The sequence below is a fragment of the Bos taurus genome, chromosome 12 (assembly GCF_002263795.3).
Source record: "Bos taurus isolate L1 Dominette 01449 registration number 42190680 breed Hereford chromosome 12, ARS-UCD2.0, whole genome shotgun sequence".
NCBI classification, from domain to species: domain Eukaryota; kingdom Metazoa; phylum Chordata; class Mammalia; order Artiodactyla; family Bovidae; genus Bos; species Bos taurus.
The window spans coordinates 52,307,751-52,329,666 of NC_037339.1; the positions used below are offsets into that span (position 1 = coordinate 52,307,751).

Consider the following 21,916-nt stretch of genomic DNA (forward strand, 5'->3'; position numbering starts at 1 on the left):
GACTCAGCTGCTGTGATGAAAGTCAAGAAACCAGGACTTAAACAAATAGAACTTCTCTCTCAGGTAAGCACCCAAGTATAAGGAGCTGTTGTAGACATTCCATGGTGTCAGGGACCCAGACTGTTTCTATCTTGTGGCTCTGCCATTCTCAATACACAGTTTCTAACTTAGGACTGCTGTGATGACTTCTCCAACTCCCATTATCAGGCATGGACTCCAGGCAGCAAGCAGGGAGGGGAGACAGAGAAAGGGAAGAGTATCCCCCCCTCCCTTTAACAGTGACCCAGAACGGCATACAGCACTGTAGTTCACACGGCCATACCTTGCTGCAATGGAGGCGGGAAAATGAAGCCTTTAGTTTCATGGTTATGTCATCAACTCAAACCTTATTACCAAATGAGGTAGGGAAGAATGAATAATAAAATATGTCCAATAGTCTCTACCACAATTAGTTCTTCACTATTCTAGATAACTCAAAACAGTTTCTCTGAGTGACCATTTTGTTTGAAAATTATTCAAAAACTTTGATGACATCATGTTAATATTAGACTAAAATTTAAAAATAGATAACATCAAGGAATATGAATATATCCTTTGCTGATTTATTACAATGCAATTTGGGAATAGTCACTGTCTTTTCTATTGCCATGAACAGCCTTTAAGAAGATATTAAATCTGAAGAATATAGTGTGATTTCCTGATAATCATAATCGCTCTTACATTTTAAATGTATAAAATGTAAATCAACTTTTCTCCTAAAACATAAAATCATTTGTCCGCACAAAATCAAGAACCACCAATAATTTACAGGCCACGCTTTCCAAAACAGTGGTATAAATACTATATCAAGTGTAGAAATAAATATTTACAAAGAAAAAAGGAAAGAAAGGAAGGAAAAAAAAACACTTTCACGCAAGATGTTAAAGTACCTGGAATTGACATCTCCATGTCCGAGCTGCCCATGTTGCCCGTACCCAAATGTGTAGACGTCGCCATTTTCCATTAAAACCACTGAAATCAAATTTCAGAGCTTTATTTTTTCATTATACACATTTTATATTTCTATCACAAGTATACTGAAAGCAGTTCAAGTTTCACTATTTTTAAAATTTTAAAAATTTGTAGAGCCATTAAGAATAGGCAATAGAAGCAAAGACATTTATATTTAATGAGAAACAATATAATTTTAGTTCTCTAAAATATTTTTGTTGTTATAAAAATACATAATGTTTTTAAAACATACACTTTAAACTTATAAATGCCATTTAATAACACTAACATTTAATAAAACAGTGGTCTGAGTCAACTGTTAAGTCTTTTTATAATGAGTAACTACATACAAAATACTCTCTCCTATCTAGGATAATTACATATATGTAGAGGGTCTGAGCTCTGCACAATTATGTACAACATCAGTATGTCTGTCAGAACTTTAATATCTTTCAATGTCAATCTGTCAATATCTTACCAAATAAGGAAATATATTGAACAACAAAGAAAGAATTTTTTATTTTTATAAAGGTTGAATAGTACAACTTAAGCTATATAACCCAAATACTAATGATTTAGTAGGAACTGAAATACTTTCTACATTTAAAAAAAGTTTTCTAATTTAAAAATTGATATTTTCTTATAAATATTGCATAATAAAGCTGAAGTAAGATGTATGGTTTTTGCAAATGCTTTAACAACAGATAAAATTTTACATTTATAAAATTAATACACTGTACTGGTACAAAATAGTTTTAAAATTATGTTTTAAAAAGCTCTCAATAAAGTAATTTATGGATGCACATTTCCCACTGAACAGTAACAAAGCTTATGTACAGCTTATAAAAAAATTAGAAAATTATAGTTTAAAATTATCTTCAGGAATTTCATGACTGAATTATAAAATCAGTCCATCAGAAGACAAATAAGAAGTCAGATCTCTAGACAATCATTCCACAGATTTAAAAAGGATTGTCTAATAAATATGCTTTCATAAATCTGAGAGACGCTATAGCTTTGACACACGGTTAACAGGCTACATTTGTCTAAACTAAACAAACAGGCTATTCAACACAATTGTAAAAATGCAGTTATACCCTAAAGTTCCAGCTGCTACCTGAGTGGTGAAATCCACAGCTGACTTGTACTGCCCGGAGCTCACAGTCAAATCGCACGGAGCCTGGAGGGTATGTTGTGATTTTGCTTGCATCCTTTTCTCCTCGTTCTCCACTTCCATCTGCAAGTGTTATAATTTGTAATTAAGCCATGACTCATCTTCAAAATAAAATTTTAAATCAGTTTACTATGGAAAAACAGGAGAAAATGTTAAAAGGAACAAGCGAGAAGGATCTGTAGCTGTTAGAAGTGATAGATCAAGAATCTACCTGCAAAGAAGCCAATTTTGAAAATATAACCTATATATTTCTGTTGGCAAAATACTACTAAATCAGTAAAAACACAGATAAGGCCTGGTTACAGATAAAGCCTTTTAATCTAATCAGTTATGTGATGTAAATGGGTCATTGAGTTATAGAAATAACAAAATTCTACATGTAAAAGTTTATATGGGAAATTTTAGTTTGTATAAAAAATAACTGCATGCAAAGTCATTTAACAACTGTTTTAAATTTAGTGATACTGTTAGTGCTAGTCATTAAAAAAAAAAAAAAATTCTAGCTGACTTGCAAATCACTTAGATTTCCCAAACACATCTTAGGAAGACTACTCTGTCCACCAGTATTGCTAAACTCAGTTGAACCTTAAAAAATTTATAAAGATCAAATAGTTTTATCCAATTATTGTAGTTAAATGGTTTCCTGTCAATCATTTCATCTGTCCCACCTTGACCCTCAGCCAGTCTGCTTTGTGGATTTCTTCTGGCCCCCAACCCCAACTCTCAACCAGACCCTCTGCTTTTATTCCTTCTTTCTTCCCTTCTTCTTAAATTCCCTACCATAAACTTGCTTTAAGACCCTCCCTCCCCCCTGGTTTCTACATTAACTTTAAATATTTTAGCATTTTAACTATAAAATTTAAAAACACATTCCAGAACATAACAACTTTCTCTGGAATGTGTAAATAAGAAAAGTAACTGAACTTTCCTAGCCTAATACTACAGATGAACTAATATGACTTCTATATCATCAAGATTCAAATTCCTTACACATGGAATAAATGTAAATCTGAAAAGAATTTCAGGTCAACTAGCCTAAGTTAATTGCTTTGTGATACAGTAAATCTAAGTAAGTGTCTATAATATGCAGATACACGTGTGGATCTACAGACACACATTTTAAGATAATTCTGTATTTTCACTGCCCATTTTAGAATACTAAACAGAATAATATCATTTCATGTTCATGTACACTTTCCTTACTCTAATATTTCTAATCTTAGTAATATCCAAGGTAAGACAAAACTGGCCTAAATTACGAGTTCCATTTCTATAACTAAATGACTTTAGCATTTTAAAAAGCTTTAAACTCTTTACAACACTAGGAGAGTAAAACCTCACTAATTCGGAATAACACATGGCATATATGACTTACTGGAAAGGTCTTAATTACAGAACATTTAAATAAAAATTGTTTTATTACCTTCAAGCAGAACAGATTATAGATTAAACTAAATGCTACAATAAATAAAATGTGGTTACCTACATTATAATTCAAAATAGGCCTATATTACATAAAAATGTACCATAAACATGAAAGTCCTTTAACATACAAGAATTAATTGCTGGACCCAGAGGCTGAAGGCACGCTGAAGGAATCCTTCATTTCTTGAGCCCTTGGTTTGAAAAGCTAGTGATTTTAGACAGGTTTCCCCTTAAAAGTATGGCCCTGAAAATTCAGAGGAAGAAGTTATTTTGAATTTTTACTCAAAAAAAAATCACAAATACTGCATCTGAAGTATCATAAATTCTGAATTAGTGAGAGGTTTTACTATAAAAGGATAAAGAATAATGATTCCTCTTTTGCTAAATAATCTAATATAGGTTTGCCAATTAAATCTGCAAGAATGTGTACTTGTGTATGGGATTAAAAAAAAAAATCACATTTAGTTTCACTCTATCCAAAATGCAATATACTTTTAGTTCAAAAACTCTTCATCCTGGAAAGATAGTGGAATACTAAAGTATAAACAAGGGCCTACCCAAAAAGTAATAAGCATCTTCCAAAGACTATTTATATAAGATGACAGATACATAAAAACTTTACAGCTTTATCTCAACTGGTAAAAAATATTTCATTATTAAAACCAACTCTGATTTATCATAGAAGACAAACTGTGTTCATTTAATTGTGCCAGACCTAACTATATTCAATGCTACACTTTAATTTCAGTTTCTATAAATTTATTGATGCCTAGTTAAAGCTTTCACCTTTGAATTTGGCATTTTGCCCTCTCTCTTGAATATAGAGATTAAATATAGATACAAACCCCACAATAGAGACACAGCATCAGGGAAAGAGGGAAAAAACGCCTAGTAATTTACTGATTAAAATCACAGCGATTAAATGAGTAGTAATGACTCTCATTTAGAAATAAAAAAATAATACTAGAAATATTTTGTTCATCTAAACAAAACTTTTATCTATAAAAATGATTTGTCAATTATTATAGATGGTGAAATAAGAAAAAAATAGGGATGAAATTCTTGATCACTAGCAGCAGCAGTGACTGAGGTTTTAATATTTGTATCTGGAATTTTATGTCAGTTAAAAAAATAAGTACAATTCTAATAATTTAGAAATTTACAAAAGTTTATCAAAGCAAAAAGATACCTAACCAGTCAAGAGTATAGTGCAAATTCAAAAATTAGGAAGTGAAATTTAGCAAGATTAATCCTGCTCAAATTCATTATTCAGAAAAGTATTAATGAAGAGAAATAAAATAAACCTCAGATTTTTAGGAAAGTTAGGCCTAAATATTCTTATAATTGCCCATTTAAGCACATCTATCTTTTCCCTAATGTGAATATGCTCATACATATATCATGTGATATTAAAACTCTGATAGCTGTAAAGTTTTGTCTCTAAAATATGATATGTATATATACATTATATACGCTTATTTGTGTACACACACAGAGGAAAGAAGATTTAGTATCTAAAAGACTCTACCCTTAATTTTAATTTAAATCTATACTTTTTGGCTAATCTTATAAGCATGCATATTGCTGAATGTATCACAGAAACAGTGAGTACTTGGAACAAAATCACTAAAATAAAACAGCAAAGCAGTAGTAATATCAATTTGCTAAGTATCTCTGCCTAAACACTGAAAATTTAAATAGCACAGTAGATAAGTGTTTTTGGGCGCTGGAACCTAAGAGACTTGGATTGGATTCCTGGCTCTATATATTCATTTGCCAGTTTTATGAAAACTGAATGCTGGATCTTCTCTCTCTTTTAAAAAATTTTTCTTTTTAAATTTTGATATTGGATCTTTTTAAGTTTTAGTTTTCCCATCTATAACAACATGGCACATTACATCACAAGGTTCTTGTGAGAAATAAGTACAATAATGTATGAAAAGTGCTCAGTCAATATTCACTACTGTTGCTCCCCCTAATCAATTTAGTAATCTGATGATATAGATATCGTTATTCCATTTTGCAGTTGGGAAAACCAAGGCTTTAGAGTGGTTAAGTAGCCAGCCCAAAATAATAAATAGTAGAGCAGCTTTAGAAATTGATCAAAAATAAGGGTCACATATTTTACCACCATCAAATGGCTGACATCTTAAATCTTCTGATAAAATAAACTAATCACACATTTAACAAACCTCAAATTTTGTACCTTTAAGATAATTCTAAAAGAGAAAGCAAAGAATTCAATTGGAAAAATTTAAGCTACTATTCGTGAAGAATTTTTATTTGCAAAGAATATATATATATATACATATACATACACACATATATATCAATTTAATTTTCATATCAACATATTCAGTTTGGAATTATTATTCCTATTTTTGAGATAAGGAAACTGCAACCAAAGAGGTTAAGAAATTTATGAATGGCCACACAGTTGTAGTAAATGAAAAACAGGATTAAAACTGAGGCCTAATTCCAAAGGCCATACTTCCATTACACCATACCACTTCTCTACAGAAAATAGGTGTAAAACACAGAGATGATTTTGTGAGTGCCTTCAGATTTTCATGTCAGTCACTTCTAGACTATCTCTAGAACAATTCGAATGTTCCTAACGAAGAGTAGTACACTAAAATTTTTTTTTCTATTTAAGGCACTGAATAGCTGAAACAAATGTTAATTCAGCTAACTGTTTATAATCTATAGTTACATTCTTTAAATACTATATGTTATATGGATTATATGTTCTATGTATTGATTCAGTCTTACACACTACTGGCCTCTGGTCAAAATTTGCCTGAAAATTTGACAGATCCTGGGACCTTCTCTGAATTCTCTCCTATCAGCCCAGAAGCTCTCCAACTTTCCATCTTAGAACTCACTCCTGTTTACAATAAATCCATAGTTCTTACCCTCCACACACCCCCACAAGAAAGTCACAGTCTATAGGATTTAAATCATTATTATCCTACAATCTGTACCACCAACATAATTAAAATGTAAGGTAGAACACAGCAATTAATACAGTGACTTTCTCAGTGGAAGATAAATAGAGTAAGACCCAAGAGGAAAAACAAATTTACACAGGAAAAGAAATTTATTAAAAGATTATAACTATATGCAGCAAGAGTAAAAGCAGTGCCTGGCAAGGGGGTTAAATGATAGGGACAGAAAATGCAAAGGGAGCAACAAAAAGCAAACCTGTGGGTTTACAGTGAGTGGTAAGTTAATACCTTCCACATAAAATGGAACACCATTTGATAAAATATTACTCACACTTTAAAGTCGTTTGGTGGTAAAGAAATGAAACTATTTCACTCTATAAAACCATACAATCTGATGATTAAAAAAAAAAAATGGCCCTACACTGTAATACTACAAAATCAGTCCTTCCAAAGAGGTTGCTACAGTCTCATAAAAATAACCCCGTTAAGTTGAAAAGTTTCTATAGCTAATCAGTGCAACATCATAAAAAGTCTGTTTTAAATCTCTAACCTTGGTCTTCTTTAGCATTTATTTTAAATTCTGGAAAAAAAAAAAAAAAACACAAAGATGACTGTCTATAACATACTAACATGGAGCTGAAAAAGTTTTAAACTGCTTATTGAAATGTAAATAGTGAACCTCAGGTAAAGTATTGGAGAACTCTACTTTCATATAATTGGTGAGAAAAAGACCTGATAAAAGCTTCTCTAATACTGATGCTAAGTCACTTCAGTCGTGTCCGACTCTGTGCAACCCCGTAGACGGCAGCCCACCAGGCTCCCCCATCCCTGGGATTCTCCAGGCAAGAACACTGGAGTGGGTTGCCATTTCCTTCTCCAATGCATGAAAGTGAAAAGTAAAAGTGAAGTTGCTCAGTCATATCTGACTCTTAGCAACCCCAAGGACTGCAGCCTACCAGGCTCCTCTGTCCATGGGATTTTCCAGGCAAGAGTACTGGAGTGGGTTGCCATTGCCTTCTCCGTCTCTAATACTGGCATAGTGGAAAATATGAGATCAGAAATTCTGGCAGTAACTAAAATAATTTGCATAGCATACCCCAAATAGTATTGCTTAGATTTAAATATTAATGGCACTGTTAAGAGCATCCAGTAAACAAAAGAATCACAAATTTTACTATGGTTAATCACATTAGATTTAAACTAACCTCAACTTTTTTTCCTGCAGAATATAATTTGAATAGTTCTTTATTTGTGGTTTAACTAAAAACAGGGGTTTGTTTTGTTTTGTGTTTTTGCCTTGAGTGACAAACTGACAGACTGAAACAGGCAAATAAAAATAAAATGGATTACAATATATTGCATGTGAAAGTTTAAAAATAAAATTCGTCTGTAACAGTTCAGTAGCCCTCCCCCCAAAAAGAGAAAATATTACTTAGATTAACTTGCACAGAATATGTGTTTTTAAAATCTGCTCTACTTTGCAGGGTTCATTTCAGGCATTTAAGAAAATACTAAATCTAAGTTGTACTACTCCAAGAGTGGCTGGTTCACATGCCAGGATTCAAGGCAGAATTTATACATAAATTTGTAAGTTCCCTGCATTAAATTCTTTCCTGATCTTAGTTGACCCATAATTTCTTGTTTAAACAAATCTTGCTTTAGGAATATTTTTAATTAATCTAGAACTCAAATCTTAAACAATTATACGGCAAGATATTGCCAGTCACTCAAGATTTGTTGAGACCTATGAGTTTCTGAGGACTAGAGTAGGTCTACTCTTTACTGACATCTATCACTTTTAAACCTCAAATATCAAATAAATCATGTGTATTATATATATAAACTTTTATATTAAAACAAATGAAGCATCATAGAGGTTAACTCATTATCACTTTATACACTGAATTTAGCAATTCTGTTAATTCTGAAGCACATGAACAGCATTAAAAAAAGAAAAAAGGATTGCAAAATGCCAGGTGACAGTCATCTAACAGTAGATAATAAAGTATATAAAACAGAGAGCCGTAATTATTTTTTCCACCTTTCCTTAACCTTAGGAAATTTGAAAAGAAATGGAAAAGAAAAAGATACATTGTAAAATGTCTTCTTTTTATTAAAGTTAGCAAAAAAAATACAGTGAAATAAGATTGACAGTCATTGACAAATAGTACACTTTCAGCATGTTCTTTCTCCTCAGGCTATATAACAATGAGAGAAGCAAAGTAGAAGAATTAGGTTTGTGCATTTTCCCAGAGGCAATACTCAAATAAGTGGAAGAAGTTGGGAAAGCATCCCGCCTAGTTGAGAAGGAAGACCAAATACCTTTGTGCTTGTCCCGCTTATGCTTTAGCTGTGCTGGATGGGATCTGAGTCTGGCTAGAGCCTGTTCTCGGTGGTTCATAAAAATAGGACCAGCAAATACAAGGGGGCCTGAGGAGAAACATTTTGTATGTGCATAGAGAAGCTCACAAAATAAAAACACTACAATGAACAAAAGTAATTCAAACCAAAAAGCATGGAAATTAAAGTTTGGGACATCATTCTTTTCTCCCAAGTCCCCTCCATTAACTTCCCACTCCCAACCATAACCTATTCACCATTCCACACACAAGTTTTAGTATCTTAAATACAGTTAATAAAGTACAAATTTTAATCTTTTATACTTATAATATTACTAGGTAGTTACTAATAGTCTCAAATAGATAATCAGAAATTTCAAACAGAATAAATCAAATTTTCCTACAAATCTTTTAACATCACATATATTCACGCTTAGTAAACCATATATTCATTAAAAATAAATATATTTCCTTTTAAAATACCAAAAACCAACTCAGTCTTAAATTAATGATTAAAGTTTAACAAGGTCTTCAAGATTTAATATGCATGCTAATCTTGATATAAAACCAAGAGATTACTAATTTAACTACATTTTGTCAAAGAAAACAGGTTGTCAAAAACAAAACAAAAAATTCATATGATCTGATACACATATTTATATACATACACATTTATATCACATATATACACATATAAATGTGTATGTATATATACCATTTATATCACATATATATCATATATATATTTATATCACATATCATACACATGCATACGTGTGTGTGTATATATATATGTAAAATCATTGCTTTATAAAAATAGTATTTTGTAAGCTGTATTTTATTTTCTAAAAAGATAAATCCAACTTTATGTATGATTTCTGTAACCACATACACAAAATCAGACACAAGGATAAGCTCAATTTCACACTGATGATAAAGAAGGGAATCTAAACCCAGTTACATTTTTGAAACATTAACCATTCTCTCATAAAATGATTTCTTTCTGAAGCCCCTCTATGTACATAACACTATACACTGACAAAGATTACAGTCATTTCTACTTATGTAAGAAAAAATTTATAGCCAAATTAATTTCAGTAAAATTCAAAAACTGTTTTCCCCATTACTGTTTAGCTTGAAAATAAAATTTTATACCTTAAAGTTTTAGTTCTTTTATTATAGAACAGAACTACAGTTTCCTTGAGCTTTAGCAATATCAAAAATGCTTACAAATTTCAAAATAGTAAATTTGACAGTTAAAGAGTTACCGATATTTGAAAAGGAAATTGACAGTATATACACACTGAACATTTTAAATTAAATTTCTTTGTTATTCTCTATAGATCTTTAGCTATAACTAATTGTTCTAACAATGGACAAAGTTAAACTATTGCTCTGTAATAAACTTTGAAAAATGTCATGTTAAATACCAAAATACCCTGCATTAAACATTAAAAATGGGTAGAAAAATATTTTTAAATTATGTCTCTGGATACAGGAAAAAACATAAGCAGCATCAATTCAATGAAACACCAAGAATAATACATCCTATGATTACTACAGATAGAAATATGCTAATTTAATGCTAATAGAAGAGTTAAATATTATTTTCCAGTAACACAGTATCAATCATTTTCAAACTAATATTATATAAACTAAAGAAGAAGAAGTAGAAGAAGTGAAGTCGCTCAGTCGTGTCCGACTCTTTGTGACCCCATGGCCTATAGCCTATCAGGCTCCTCCGTCCATGGGATTTTCCAAGCAAGAGTACTGGAGTGGGTTGCCATTTCCTTCTCCAGAAGCTTCACCTTTAAAATGTAACAAAATGAGACACATTTCAAGTAAGAACATGTTCTTATCCATATGCCCTATTTTCCAATTGATTTAAACAGATGATATAAATCACTCTAAAAAAGTATATAAGACACTTTCTAACTACACAAAAGAATTGCAAATATTAAAATAACAATAATATTAAGCTGTATTACCATTTTATAATTCCTATGGTCTGCCTGAGATACTATTTCTTTCAGAAAAACATTATACCCATAATATTCATAGTTCTTTAGCTTCTCATAAATTAAAACTTTTTAGAGACCTTTCTGTACATAAACACAGAAGGCCTACAAGCAATCACACATAGAAAGTACACCATTCAAACTCAACTTAAGTTACCATTTATACTATCAGGTTACCAGGTTCTAAAATACTCTGTACCCCATGGACTAAAATAATTTTCTTACATAATTAAGTCACTCATTTATTCACCAAACATTTTTTATTATCTTCAATGTCATAGATGCTGGGTATCACAGATATAATGACAAAGACACAGATTTCATTCAAATTCAGTCCACCAAGGAAGACAGAATGAAAACAAAGAATTGCAATATGTTCTGATAAATGTTATTATAAAGGAAATCTGTACACACTATATCTTGAAGGATGAAAAGTAATCAAATCAACTTGGGTGAACTAAAAAAGTTTCAAAGACAGAAAAGCTTTGCCAAGAGAGAAAAAAGAGAAGAGAGGGCATTCCAGGTAAAAGGAATAGGATTTATAAAAGCAGGAAGACATAAACAACATTACTATATGGTCATTAAAAAAAAAAAAAACAGCTGAAATGGATGGAGTATAAGGTTATCAGGCAGAGAGTAGTAGGAAATGAGTTTGGAGACAAATATACAAAAGAGGTAATTAATGTCTTTTGATACTATTAAGCCTCACTGCAGAGTGATGAGAAGTCCACAAAATGTTTTCAATTAGTTGACAAAGACATATTAAATTAACCAACTTCAGGCACAGGTCCTAGGAACACTTGGACAAATATGATGACACCATCTCTGACTCAGGAAGCTTACAGTCTAATGACTGAGAAAGAGTTTACACAAAACTCAAGAAGAAATTATTCCAGTGTGCTAAGAGAAAACTGAGCATACTGCAGGGGCAGCCAGCAAATCTTGAGGGTGGGGAAGTAGGAGTTCCCTTCAGAAAGTTAGAGATAATACATTCCAAGAACCTAAGATTATTATCATCTTTTGGGCCAGTAATTATATATCCAGAAATCTGTCCTAAGGAAAACTTAAATTTTTTTTAAAGATTTAAGCTCAAAAATGTTAATAACTTGCAATTATAACAAAACATTTAAAACAATCCAAAAAGAAGAAAAGTTAATAAAAAACTATGGTATCTTCTCTCAGGAACAATGGTAAGCCATTAAAACAAAATTTATGAAGAAAAAAAGTGCTCCTGTGCTATTTAAATTAGCAATGACAAAACGTCATTCATCAACATTTTACAAAAGTTAAAAATAATATAAGGCAGATGGTGCTAAAAGAAAACACCACTCATATATTAGTCTTGAGAAGATAAATTCCTATAACACTTAAAAAATAATTTGAAATACATGTTAAAATTTAAAATAGGCACACTCTCTGGCCCACATAGTCTATCTCTGAGAAGCTCTACTATATAAATAAAAATTCCACTACATATGGCTACAAGTTAAAGAATATTTATTATAGCAAAATCCACAAAAAGCTGAAAATAATCTTAATGACCACCAATAAAATAATAGTTGAATAATCTGTGGTGCAGACAGATTATGAAATGTTATGCAGCTATTAAACAGAACGTGGCAGGTCCATACTCACTGATATACTACATGTTCATGTTGTATTGTAAAGTGGGAGAAAGATGCTGCAGACAACTGTATATTCAATACAGTATCACTTCTGTAAACAAACTGCCTAAACTTTTACATAAGTATTGATATCTGCACATGACTCTATATCAATGGAGTAGGATACAGAAATATACCTAGTAGGCTAAACCTCATTTGTTCCATAAAAGAGAATGGGAAGATTTGGGAGAATGGCATTGAAACATGTAAAATATCATGTATGAAACGAGTTGCCAGTCCAGGTTCGATGCACGATACTGGATGCTTGGGGCTAGTGCACTGGGACGACCCAGAGGGATGGTATGGGGAGGGAGGAGGGAGGAGGGTTCAGGATGAGGAACACATGTATACCTGTGGCGGATTCATTTTGATATTTGGCAAAACTAATACAATTATGTAAAGTTTAAAAATAAAATTAAATTTAAAAAAAAGATAACTTCTTTTAAAAAACTAGTAAAGATGGGTATTTTAATAAATATTCCAAGATAAAATATGGAGGAATTTAGCCTACCCATGGCATAAAATTTATTGGTAATTGGAATGCAGGACTTTTCTGTAAAGAGTAATCTGTTATTTTGTCAAAATTGATTTTTAAGAAGTTAATCTTTTTAAAAAATACTGAACTATTATTGCATTGTATCTACTTTATTTGCAACAACTGGTTTCATTGACAATTGAGGAAAAGATATCCAGAAATGAAGAGTCCATGTAGGTCTACAGTCTACTCTGGTTTAAATATTTTGATTATCTGTTTCAGATCATAGAGTTAAATTTTGGGTTTAGAAAGTGTGGCCACAAAAATAATGAGTATATTATGGAGCCAACAATCTAGAGGAATGGCCAAGATGGAAAATGTGGGAATTTACCCTTCTTCCATAAAAACACAATAAAATTTCCTTCTTTTTAATGTTAAAAAAAAAAAAAGAAAGAATGGGAAGGCAAGGAAAAAAAACTGCTAGAAAAATTTAAAAATGCGTATACCATAACATTAAGCGAACATATAAAATAAAATTCAGTCATTGATTATAATTGGAAGTGTATAAAACCTGACTAGAAGATGACCAAGAAATAAAGTAATAATTTAATTAAAGGATATGTTTTTAGAAAACCTGTAACCTAAATTCCTATAATACTTTAATATGGTATTGCAATAAGGCACAGAAAAATTTATGTTGCAATCATTAAGGGGAAAAAACAGCATACCAATATACATCACAGTAAGAAATGATACAAAATATCTAAACAAAAAATCTATATATAGAAAAACTTCAAGAAGTATACCAAAATTCTAAAGCAGTTATCTCTGGATGAAAATTAACATTGATATTTTTTCTTACTCATGTTTTCTAGGTGTGTCATATAATATTTTATTTAAAAAGGACTTTAATGTGTATAGTATTAGATCACCTGATACTGGATTCAACAGGTCAGATCAAGAAAACAATGGCTTTTGAGGCTTAAAAGTCAATAGCAATAACTTCTCAATCCCCTTGAAACTGGAGAGACTATAACACATTTATTTTTACATTCTAATTTGTAAGTATGGGAAACTGATTTTTTCCTTATCAAATGGAATCACTTTATTTTATAAAAGATGTAGCGGGTTTTGTTAATAATAATCAAAATTTTTGTGATGAGCATCCCAAGGTTGCAAGGAAAGCAACCAAGTAGAAGCCAGAGCAAGAAAAGAATCAAATCCAAAGAGAACAGAAGTTTGTTCAATAGCCCACCACCATCACTAGCATCCTCATCATCACCACCATCAAATGTTTACTTAGGGCTGAGTATATATGTCAGGTATTTTCATGCATATCACTTAATCCTCATCCTTACTTAAGTAAGTACAGTTGCAATCCTCATTTTAAAGGTAAGGAAACTGAGATTCAGAGTGGTTATACTCCAGGTAAAAGTTAAGAAGCCAGGATATGAACCAAAGTCTAACTTCAGAACCTATACTCTCAACCACCATGCAATATAGCCAGGCTAGTTATAAAATGTATTACTCAAATAAGACTCTCTACTGAGAGCAAAAGAGGCCACTGTAAGTAATATGTCCAGACCATACGCGTAAAACAGGACTGTCCCAGGAAAACAGGAGGCATAAAATGGGACTGTCCCAGGCAAAGGACGTAACACATTTATCAACAGTTCACAATTATGAAACTTTGATTTGATATTTGGTGCGGGGGCAGGGGTGGGGAGAGAAAGAAGGAAAGGAAGACAGCATTATCTGAGCATAGCTTTCCTTACCACAGACTGCTGAGAAGGAATATAAACACAAGAGCACTCATATAATCACCCAGGAGACCTGATGACTTAAGAGTTCTACTAAAAATCAAACTGAACAAGCACTAGCACTCCACTTGTTAAACCAGTCTCAGAGACTTACGTATCAATCAACTGTCTCATCTAAAACACAAACTCAAAATTTACAGATTATAAAATCTGTAAATGAATACTAACAGTACCTAAGAATATATATGTAAGAAAAGTATTACTGGAAGAATAATAGCATAAAAACAATTAAAGACAAAGTTCCAACTTTATCAAAAAGTAGTGACCACACTGCTTTTGTGGGTTTCAATAGCAACAGAAGAGTTTGTGTCAAAAATAGCAGCTAAACCACATCAACAGGCCTGAGGTTAATGAGTAAGGCTTTAATACTAGAGCTAGGTTCAAAAATTTTGATCAACTTCAAAACAGCTAACAAAAACTTGGTAAACAGGATGAGATAGATAAATCAAATAAAATAATTTAACTAAATCTAATCCCCACAGCCTGAAATTTAAATATAGGTAAAGCCAACTAATAACAAGCCTAATTACCAACAGACTGCTTTTAGTTATCTAAAAAGCATCAAGTAGAAGCCAAGGTTGGGGAGGGGGGGCGGCGGGGGTGATGCGGGCTGCCAACAACTATATATGTGTGGCAGCTGGAACACTAAAAATTTATTTGACGTTCCTGTTCTTCCTGAGGACAAAACAAGACTAATAATCCTCGCTAGCAATGTGCCAAACAAAAATTCTAGAATGCTGTGCATGTGACTCAAATCTGTATTGAAGACTCTCAGATAGGCAGAAAGCATGAGGCCCAAGTGATTCTGAGAGTGAAGGTCCATGGAACAAATTTTGAACATTACCGCCCTAGAGTAGCGGTTCTCATACTCCGGCACCCTCAGAATCACCTGGAAAGTTTGTTAAAGCACAGATACAATAATCTAATTTCCATAAATATTTAATAAAGGAGTTTTTTAAACTTGAAAGGGTTAGAGTATATGTTTTAAAGGTCCATGATACATTTTAAAATATATGCAAAAGAATATTCTGCAATCACAAAGTTTTGTTGAATAACCAGTGCATAATCAATATTCTTTTATTCTTTTGTTGGTACAGAAATATACTGTACCAAGAGAATATCTTTTGACAGAGGAAGGTAAAATTTTACTAAGATACACACTAGGCAAATAATTAAATGTCATCATAAGGATTTGCTATACTTAGGTTGAAACATAGGAAAGTGGGGGTTTTGTAGGTGATTTTGTATGAGTCAACCTAACATCTCCAAAAAAAAGAGAAAAAAACAGGTGGTAAATCCATCACTGATACTTAACCTTGAGTAAATCACACTATCAATATAAAAGGAATTATTACTTTATTACTATGCATGAGAACTTAAATTTTACCACATTCTCTACAAAACATTTAATATGCAATTTTCCCATACATGTATATAATGTAAATAACACTATATATTTACATTAGTCTCATTAAAATATCATTTAAAGGGAATGACTTTATGTAAACAAAGCCAAACAGGAAATATTCACTGTATCAATTCCTCAACATTGCTTATTAGATACTATAAAGAACAATTTCCAAGTTCTAAGCAGATGTTTTATGACCTGAGTTTTTATTAAAAAGAATTTACTATGTGTACTACACATTTTATACTTACTCCCTTTTATATTATAAAAATGGAATGCCTAAAAAGTCTGTAATGATGGTTCAATGAGTAAAAGGTTTTATCTCCTGTATCAAATATCATGCAATTCTAATAAATATTAAAATATACAATATCACTAAATATTTCTAATTAAGATTTTACCTAGCAGAGAAATAAAATCATAGACCTTTGGAACAATATGTCTTAATTCTGCAAAGAAAAGAATCTATTGGACAACAATAACTTTAGTAATACTTATATTTACCTCTGCTTGTTGGATATACACTAAAATATTTATAATCACTGTTAAATGTATTTTTCAGGTTGAGAAATGGTCAAGAACAATAGGGAAAAAATAAATAATATATCTATCTTTGCAATTAAAACCTGAAGACCCTCTAACTTACCCTTCTTGTACATAACCAGAATAAGCTTTTTTCCATAAAGATACATAAAAGCGTACTTATGCACTAAACTGGAAGAAGAGTGGTAAGACCATGTCCAAATGATAATGACTGTAAATGAGTAAGAAAGCAGAACTTAAAATACTAATTTGGCATTCATAGTTAAGCAGGTATGTCTAAATATGGGTGAAGGAGAGTTCCTAGAATTTGTTTTTTTCTTTTAAAGGTTGCCATTGATAATAGTTTTTGATGCTTGTCATATGGCACAATTCTTAACATGGCTGACTGATGCCATAGACACACTACTGAAATAAATGGATGTATTAGCACAACTGTAAATACCTGAAATATCTTCACATTACTTTCATAAATTACTAGAATGTTACTAATTTTAATTTCGTACCAAATCAGCCTATTTTATACACTTCTAAGTGGTCTCAGTGTAAGAAAATGGATGTTCATACATATTTTCTCTGCAGCTACATCTTACCTCTTCCTTCATCTAATCTGTGCCTCCTGATTACACGTTGCCGTTTTTCTTCTTGGCGTAACTGAAGGTGTTCTTCAATGTTAACCCCAGGCACTGGGACAGCTGATGATGACAATCAATCAATTAGTTTTATAATAGATACGACAAAACTAAATAAAATTCAAGATAATAAGCTAACAAAAACATTGTCTAAAACACAAATGATTTTTACTGCAAGAATTTTAGCAAAAAAGCAACTCATCCCTTAATCAATGACAAATTGTCAGTTACCAAACAAGCAGCATCACATAATTGACTATTACCTTAGTTTTTTAACATGTCTACAAGGAATCGTTTAAACTATCAGAATTACTACCTAACAGAAGATCTAACGGTATCATCTCTTTCACTGCGTCAAGAATTCCTCTTTGTCTTGCCTCTTGACCATCCAATTCTCTCGCGCAAGCCTTGCAACATCCACATACAGCACAGCCAGATTCTCCAGAACCACAACCACAGATCCTAAAAACAAATAAATTAATTATTAGCTGGAGTCCTTCTCTTTCCTTAAAACTCCATAACATCTTTTCTGCATTTTTAAGATTAGCTTAAATGAGTCTGCAATGCAATCAACCCCTTCAGAAGACCAGAATTTGTCAGTTTTAAAGAAAAGGTATGAATAGATGAATAATTAAAAGGTATGATTCAATACTAAAAACACCCAATAGGAATAATGAATATATTTCTACAGAAAATACAAATGGATTCTGCTGATTTCAAAGCTTCTATTTACAGTCTTTTAGAAGTTTTCATAGTTAGTGAGGCACCAGCAGCTTTAGTACTAAACAGACAGCAAATAAACAACATTGCTATTTCCCAGACAAGTTACAGGAGGTGTGGGCAGCCTTCAGGGAGTGAGCTCAGCCTGCCAGCTTCATGCATTCTGTCTCCTTCCCTTCCTTTCCTTTCCATGTCATCATCTCCCATTCTCTCCTTTCACAAATATTACAAATATTTTGTAATATTTGAAGTCATTTGTAATAGCAGTTTTCTGCATGTTTATTCCTAGGCTGACTTTATTCATGTATTTATTTCAGTTTCACTAATAAAGAAATTACTGTATGTGGTTAGATACTGTCCATTTGAATCTATAAAAAATTACTGGAAATTGACAGTATATCTCTGGGAAAAAGTATATAAAGAATAAGAATTAACTTCAAGAAGGACCAAGGAATTCAGAAATTAATTTATGATATTTATCAACAGCTTAAGTTCAGAGATTGGGAACACTTAGTTTTAAATGGAAATATAGCTTGGGAGAAATCCAGAAAGCTAAATTTCAATCCCAATTAAAAAAAAAAAAAAAAAACACAGAATCTTTCTTTTATCCAAATTATATTTTAAAATAAACAAGTTAGGGGTTTAAATAGAGCAAACAGACCCAAACATATAATTTTCTAGAAGAAATATTATCCTTTAACAAAGAAAGCCAAAATATTTTTTGACACAGGCTAAAAATGCAAAGAAAATTTATTCTTAAAAAATCGGAATATTCCAATAGCCTAAAAGAAACAGCCTATTATACACACATGATCTAATTAACTATGTTAGGCCAAGTTATAAACCCAGAAATATACTCATAGGAGATCCAGACATTACTTGGGAAGAAGCACCTAAGTACTAACAAGGTGTCAAATAAGGAAGCCAGAGATCAAGAAGCGGCTAGTCTCACTGAGTTTTTCTTCAAAGGATTCCCCCTACTTCCCAAAGTTAGCTAATTATCATAAATAATCTGATCTTAGAAAGATAAGATCTATCATAATACAAAGATGTATGATAATTAATTTCATCTCCCAAAGGATATCCCATTAGCTATAAACAACAACTAAAATTCTATCCAACATTTTAGGGGGAAAACTGCATTCTGATTCTGACAAATCCACATAATAACTTTAAAATGATAATACAACAGAATTCTGGAGGCGGGGAGGGGGGAGACCCAACAAGAATAAAAAGGATAAATATAACAAGCATAATGCAACTCTAGAAGTAACAGTTCCTAGAACTTCTAAAGTTGGAACACTTTATTAATTAAAAGAAAACTACATGCCACTAATTGAGTATTCAGTATGATCTCTGATAATTCCACACAGAACAAACTCATATTCAACACAAATTAATAGATATTTGGCCATAAAGAAGTCTTAGAAAAAGACTACAAATGAAGGCAGAGATCCATGCATTAAAGAAATTCATGACCTGTTTTAAAATAATAGTTTAAGTCAGAAAAAGATAAATATATGATATCAATTTAATGTGGAATCTAAAAAAAAGGCTACAAATGCACTTATCTACAAAATAGAAACAGAATTATAGATACAGAAAATAAACTTATTAGGGGGTAAGGAGAAGAGGGATAAATTAGAAGATTGACACATACATACTACTACATATAAAACAGATAACTAACTAATAAGGACTACTGTATAGGGAACTCTACTCAATACTCTGAAAGCCTATATGAAAAGAGAAACTAAAAAGGAGTGGATATGTATATAACAGATTCACTTTGCTGTACACCTGAAACTCACAAACATTATAAATCAACTCTACTCCAATTAAAAATAAAATCTGAATAAGTAGAAAAACACATCATGTTACTGAATGGAATTATTTAATACCACAGAAATCAATTCTAAAACTAATCAATACAGTTCAGTTCAGTTGTTCAGTCATGTCCGACTCTTTGCAACCCCATGGACCGCAACATGCCAGGCCTCCCTATCCATCACCAACTCCCAGAGTTTAGCCAAACTCATGTCCATTGAGTCGGTGATAACTTCAATTAAAGTTATATTTTAATTAATTACCTAAGAATAGTCCCCCAAATGATAAAAAAGACACAGAGAGGAGCTAACCTTACTATACAAAATATAAACCACATAATATTAGCATAAGACTGGATCGTTAAACAATGGAAGTCCAAGGAAATAGGTTGTTATATATAAGGGAATATAATAAATGATAAATCTGGTAGCCAATTCAAATGTAATGACTGTACAATGGACTACAAAATAGGTAAGAAAATAAAGTTGGATATCTACCCCACATCAAAACCATTTCTACTGACATTAAAATCTAAGGAAATAAAACAGGTTTTAGAAGAATATTTAAGGTATCATATAATCAACTAGAAATCGAGACACCTTTCTGGTCTAGATAGAAAATTCAAAAATTTCAAAGACATACATATTTGCTTATAAAAAATGTTAAGTGCTTCTGAATAATAGAAAATAGGCTAATTTAGCTAAATGATCATTAGTAAATCGGGAAACACTATTTGGACAGAAAATAGAAAATGGTTAATACTAAGAATATTCATAGAACACCTTCCAATTGTTAACACAGACAAAGATTTTAAAGAAAAAACTCACAGAAGAGTATATTTAAAAAGCCAGGAGAAATGTGAGTCATGGAAATATAAATGAAAATAATGATGTGATATCACTTTACATTCACTGAGCTGACAACATTAAAGAACTGTATGAGCCACTATGGCAGTATTTCAAAAGTGTGCCTTCTGCTATTAGTGAAAACAGAAACCATTCATCTTTTTAAAGAAATAACCAGCAAGGTAACCAGAATTGAAAGAGACACATGAACACCAATGTTCATTGCAGCACTGTTTACAACAGCTAGGACATGGAAGCCACCTAGATGTCCATGGGCATATGAATGGATAAGGAAGTTGTGGCACACATACACAATGGAATATTACTCAGCTATAAAAAAGGATACATTTGAATCAGTTCTAATGAGGTGGGTGAAACTGTAGCCTATTATACCGAGTGAAGTAAGTCAGAAAGAGAAACACCAATACAGTATATTAACACATATATATGGAATTTAGAAAGACAGTAACAACAACCTTATATGTAAGATAGCAAAAGAGATACAGATGTAAAGATAAAAATAAAAATAAAATCTGAATAAGTAGAAAAACACATCATGTTACTGAATGGAATTAATTAATACCATAGAAATCCATTCTAAAACTAATCAATTCAGTTCTGTTCAGTCACTCAGTCGTGTCTGACTCTTTGCAACCCCATGGACCGCAGCACGCCAGGCCTCCCTGTCCATCACCAACTCCAGCCTTTTGGACTATGTGGGAGAAGGCAAGGGTTGGTACCATATAAGAGAATAGCACTGAAACACGTATATTATCCTATGTAAAACAGATGACCAGTGCAAGTTCAATGCATGAAGCAGGCATTCAAAGCTGTTGCTCTGGTACAACCCAGAGGGATGGGGTGGGGAATAAAGTGGGACAGGGCTTCAGGATGTTGGGTCACATGTACATCCACAGCTGATTCATGTCAATGTATAGCAAAAACCACCACAATATTGTAATTAGCTTCCAATTAAAATAAATTGATTAATTAAAACAAAACAAAACAAAAACAACCATCAAAAACAAAACAAAAGAACAAATTTTTTAAACAAGCAATAATAGTCCTGGGGATACACTCCATAGAAACAG

At 31.9% G+C, this 21,916-nt stretch overlaps 1 protein-coding gene across 1 annotated transcript in view; it reads right to left on the reverse strand.

Moving 5' to 3' along the window:
• The window catches only part of MYCBP2 (MYC binding protein 2), a 270,674-nt gene that overhangs the window by 158,389 nt on the left and 90,369 nt on the right, over window positions 1-21,916 (reverse strand). The window contains 5 exon segments of the mRNA NM_001192817.3: window positions 930-1,011; window positions 2,108-2,227; window positions 8,860-8,967; window positions 17,395-17,496; window positions 17,750-17,895. Coding sequence (NP_001179746.2) covers window positions 930-1,011; window positions 2,108-2,227; window positions 8,860-8,967; window positions 17,395-17,496; window positions 17,750-17,895 — 558 coding nt within the window.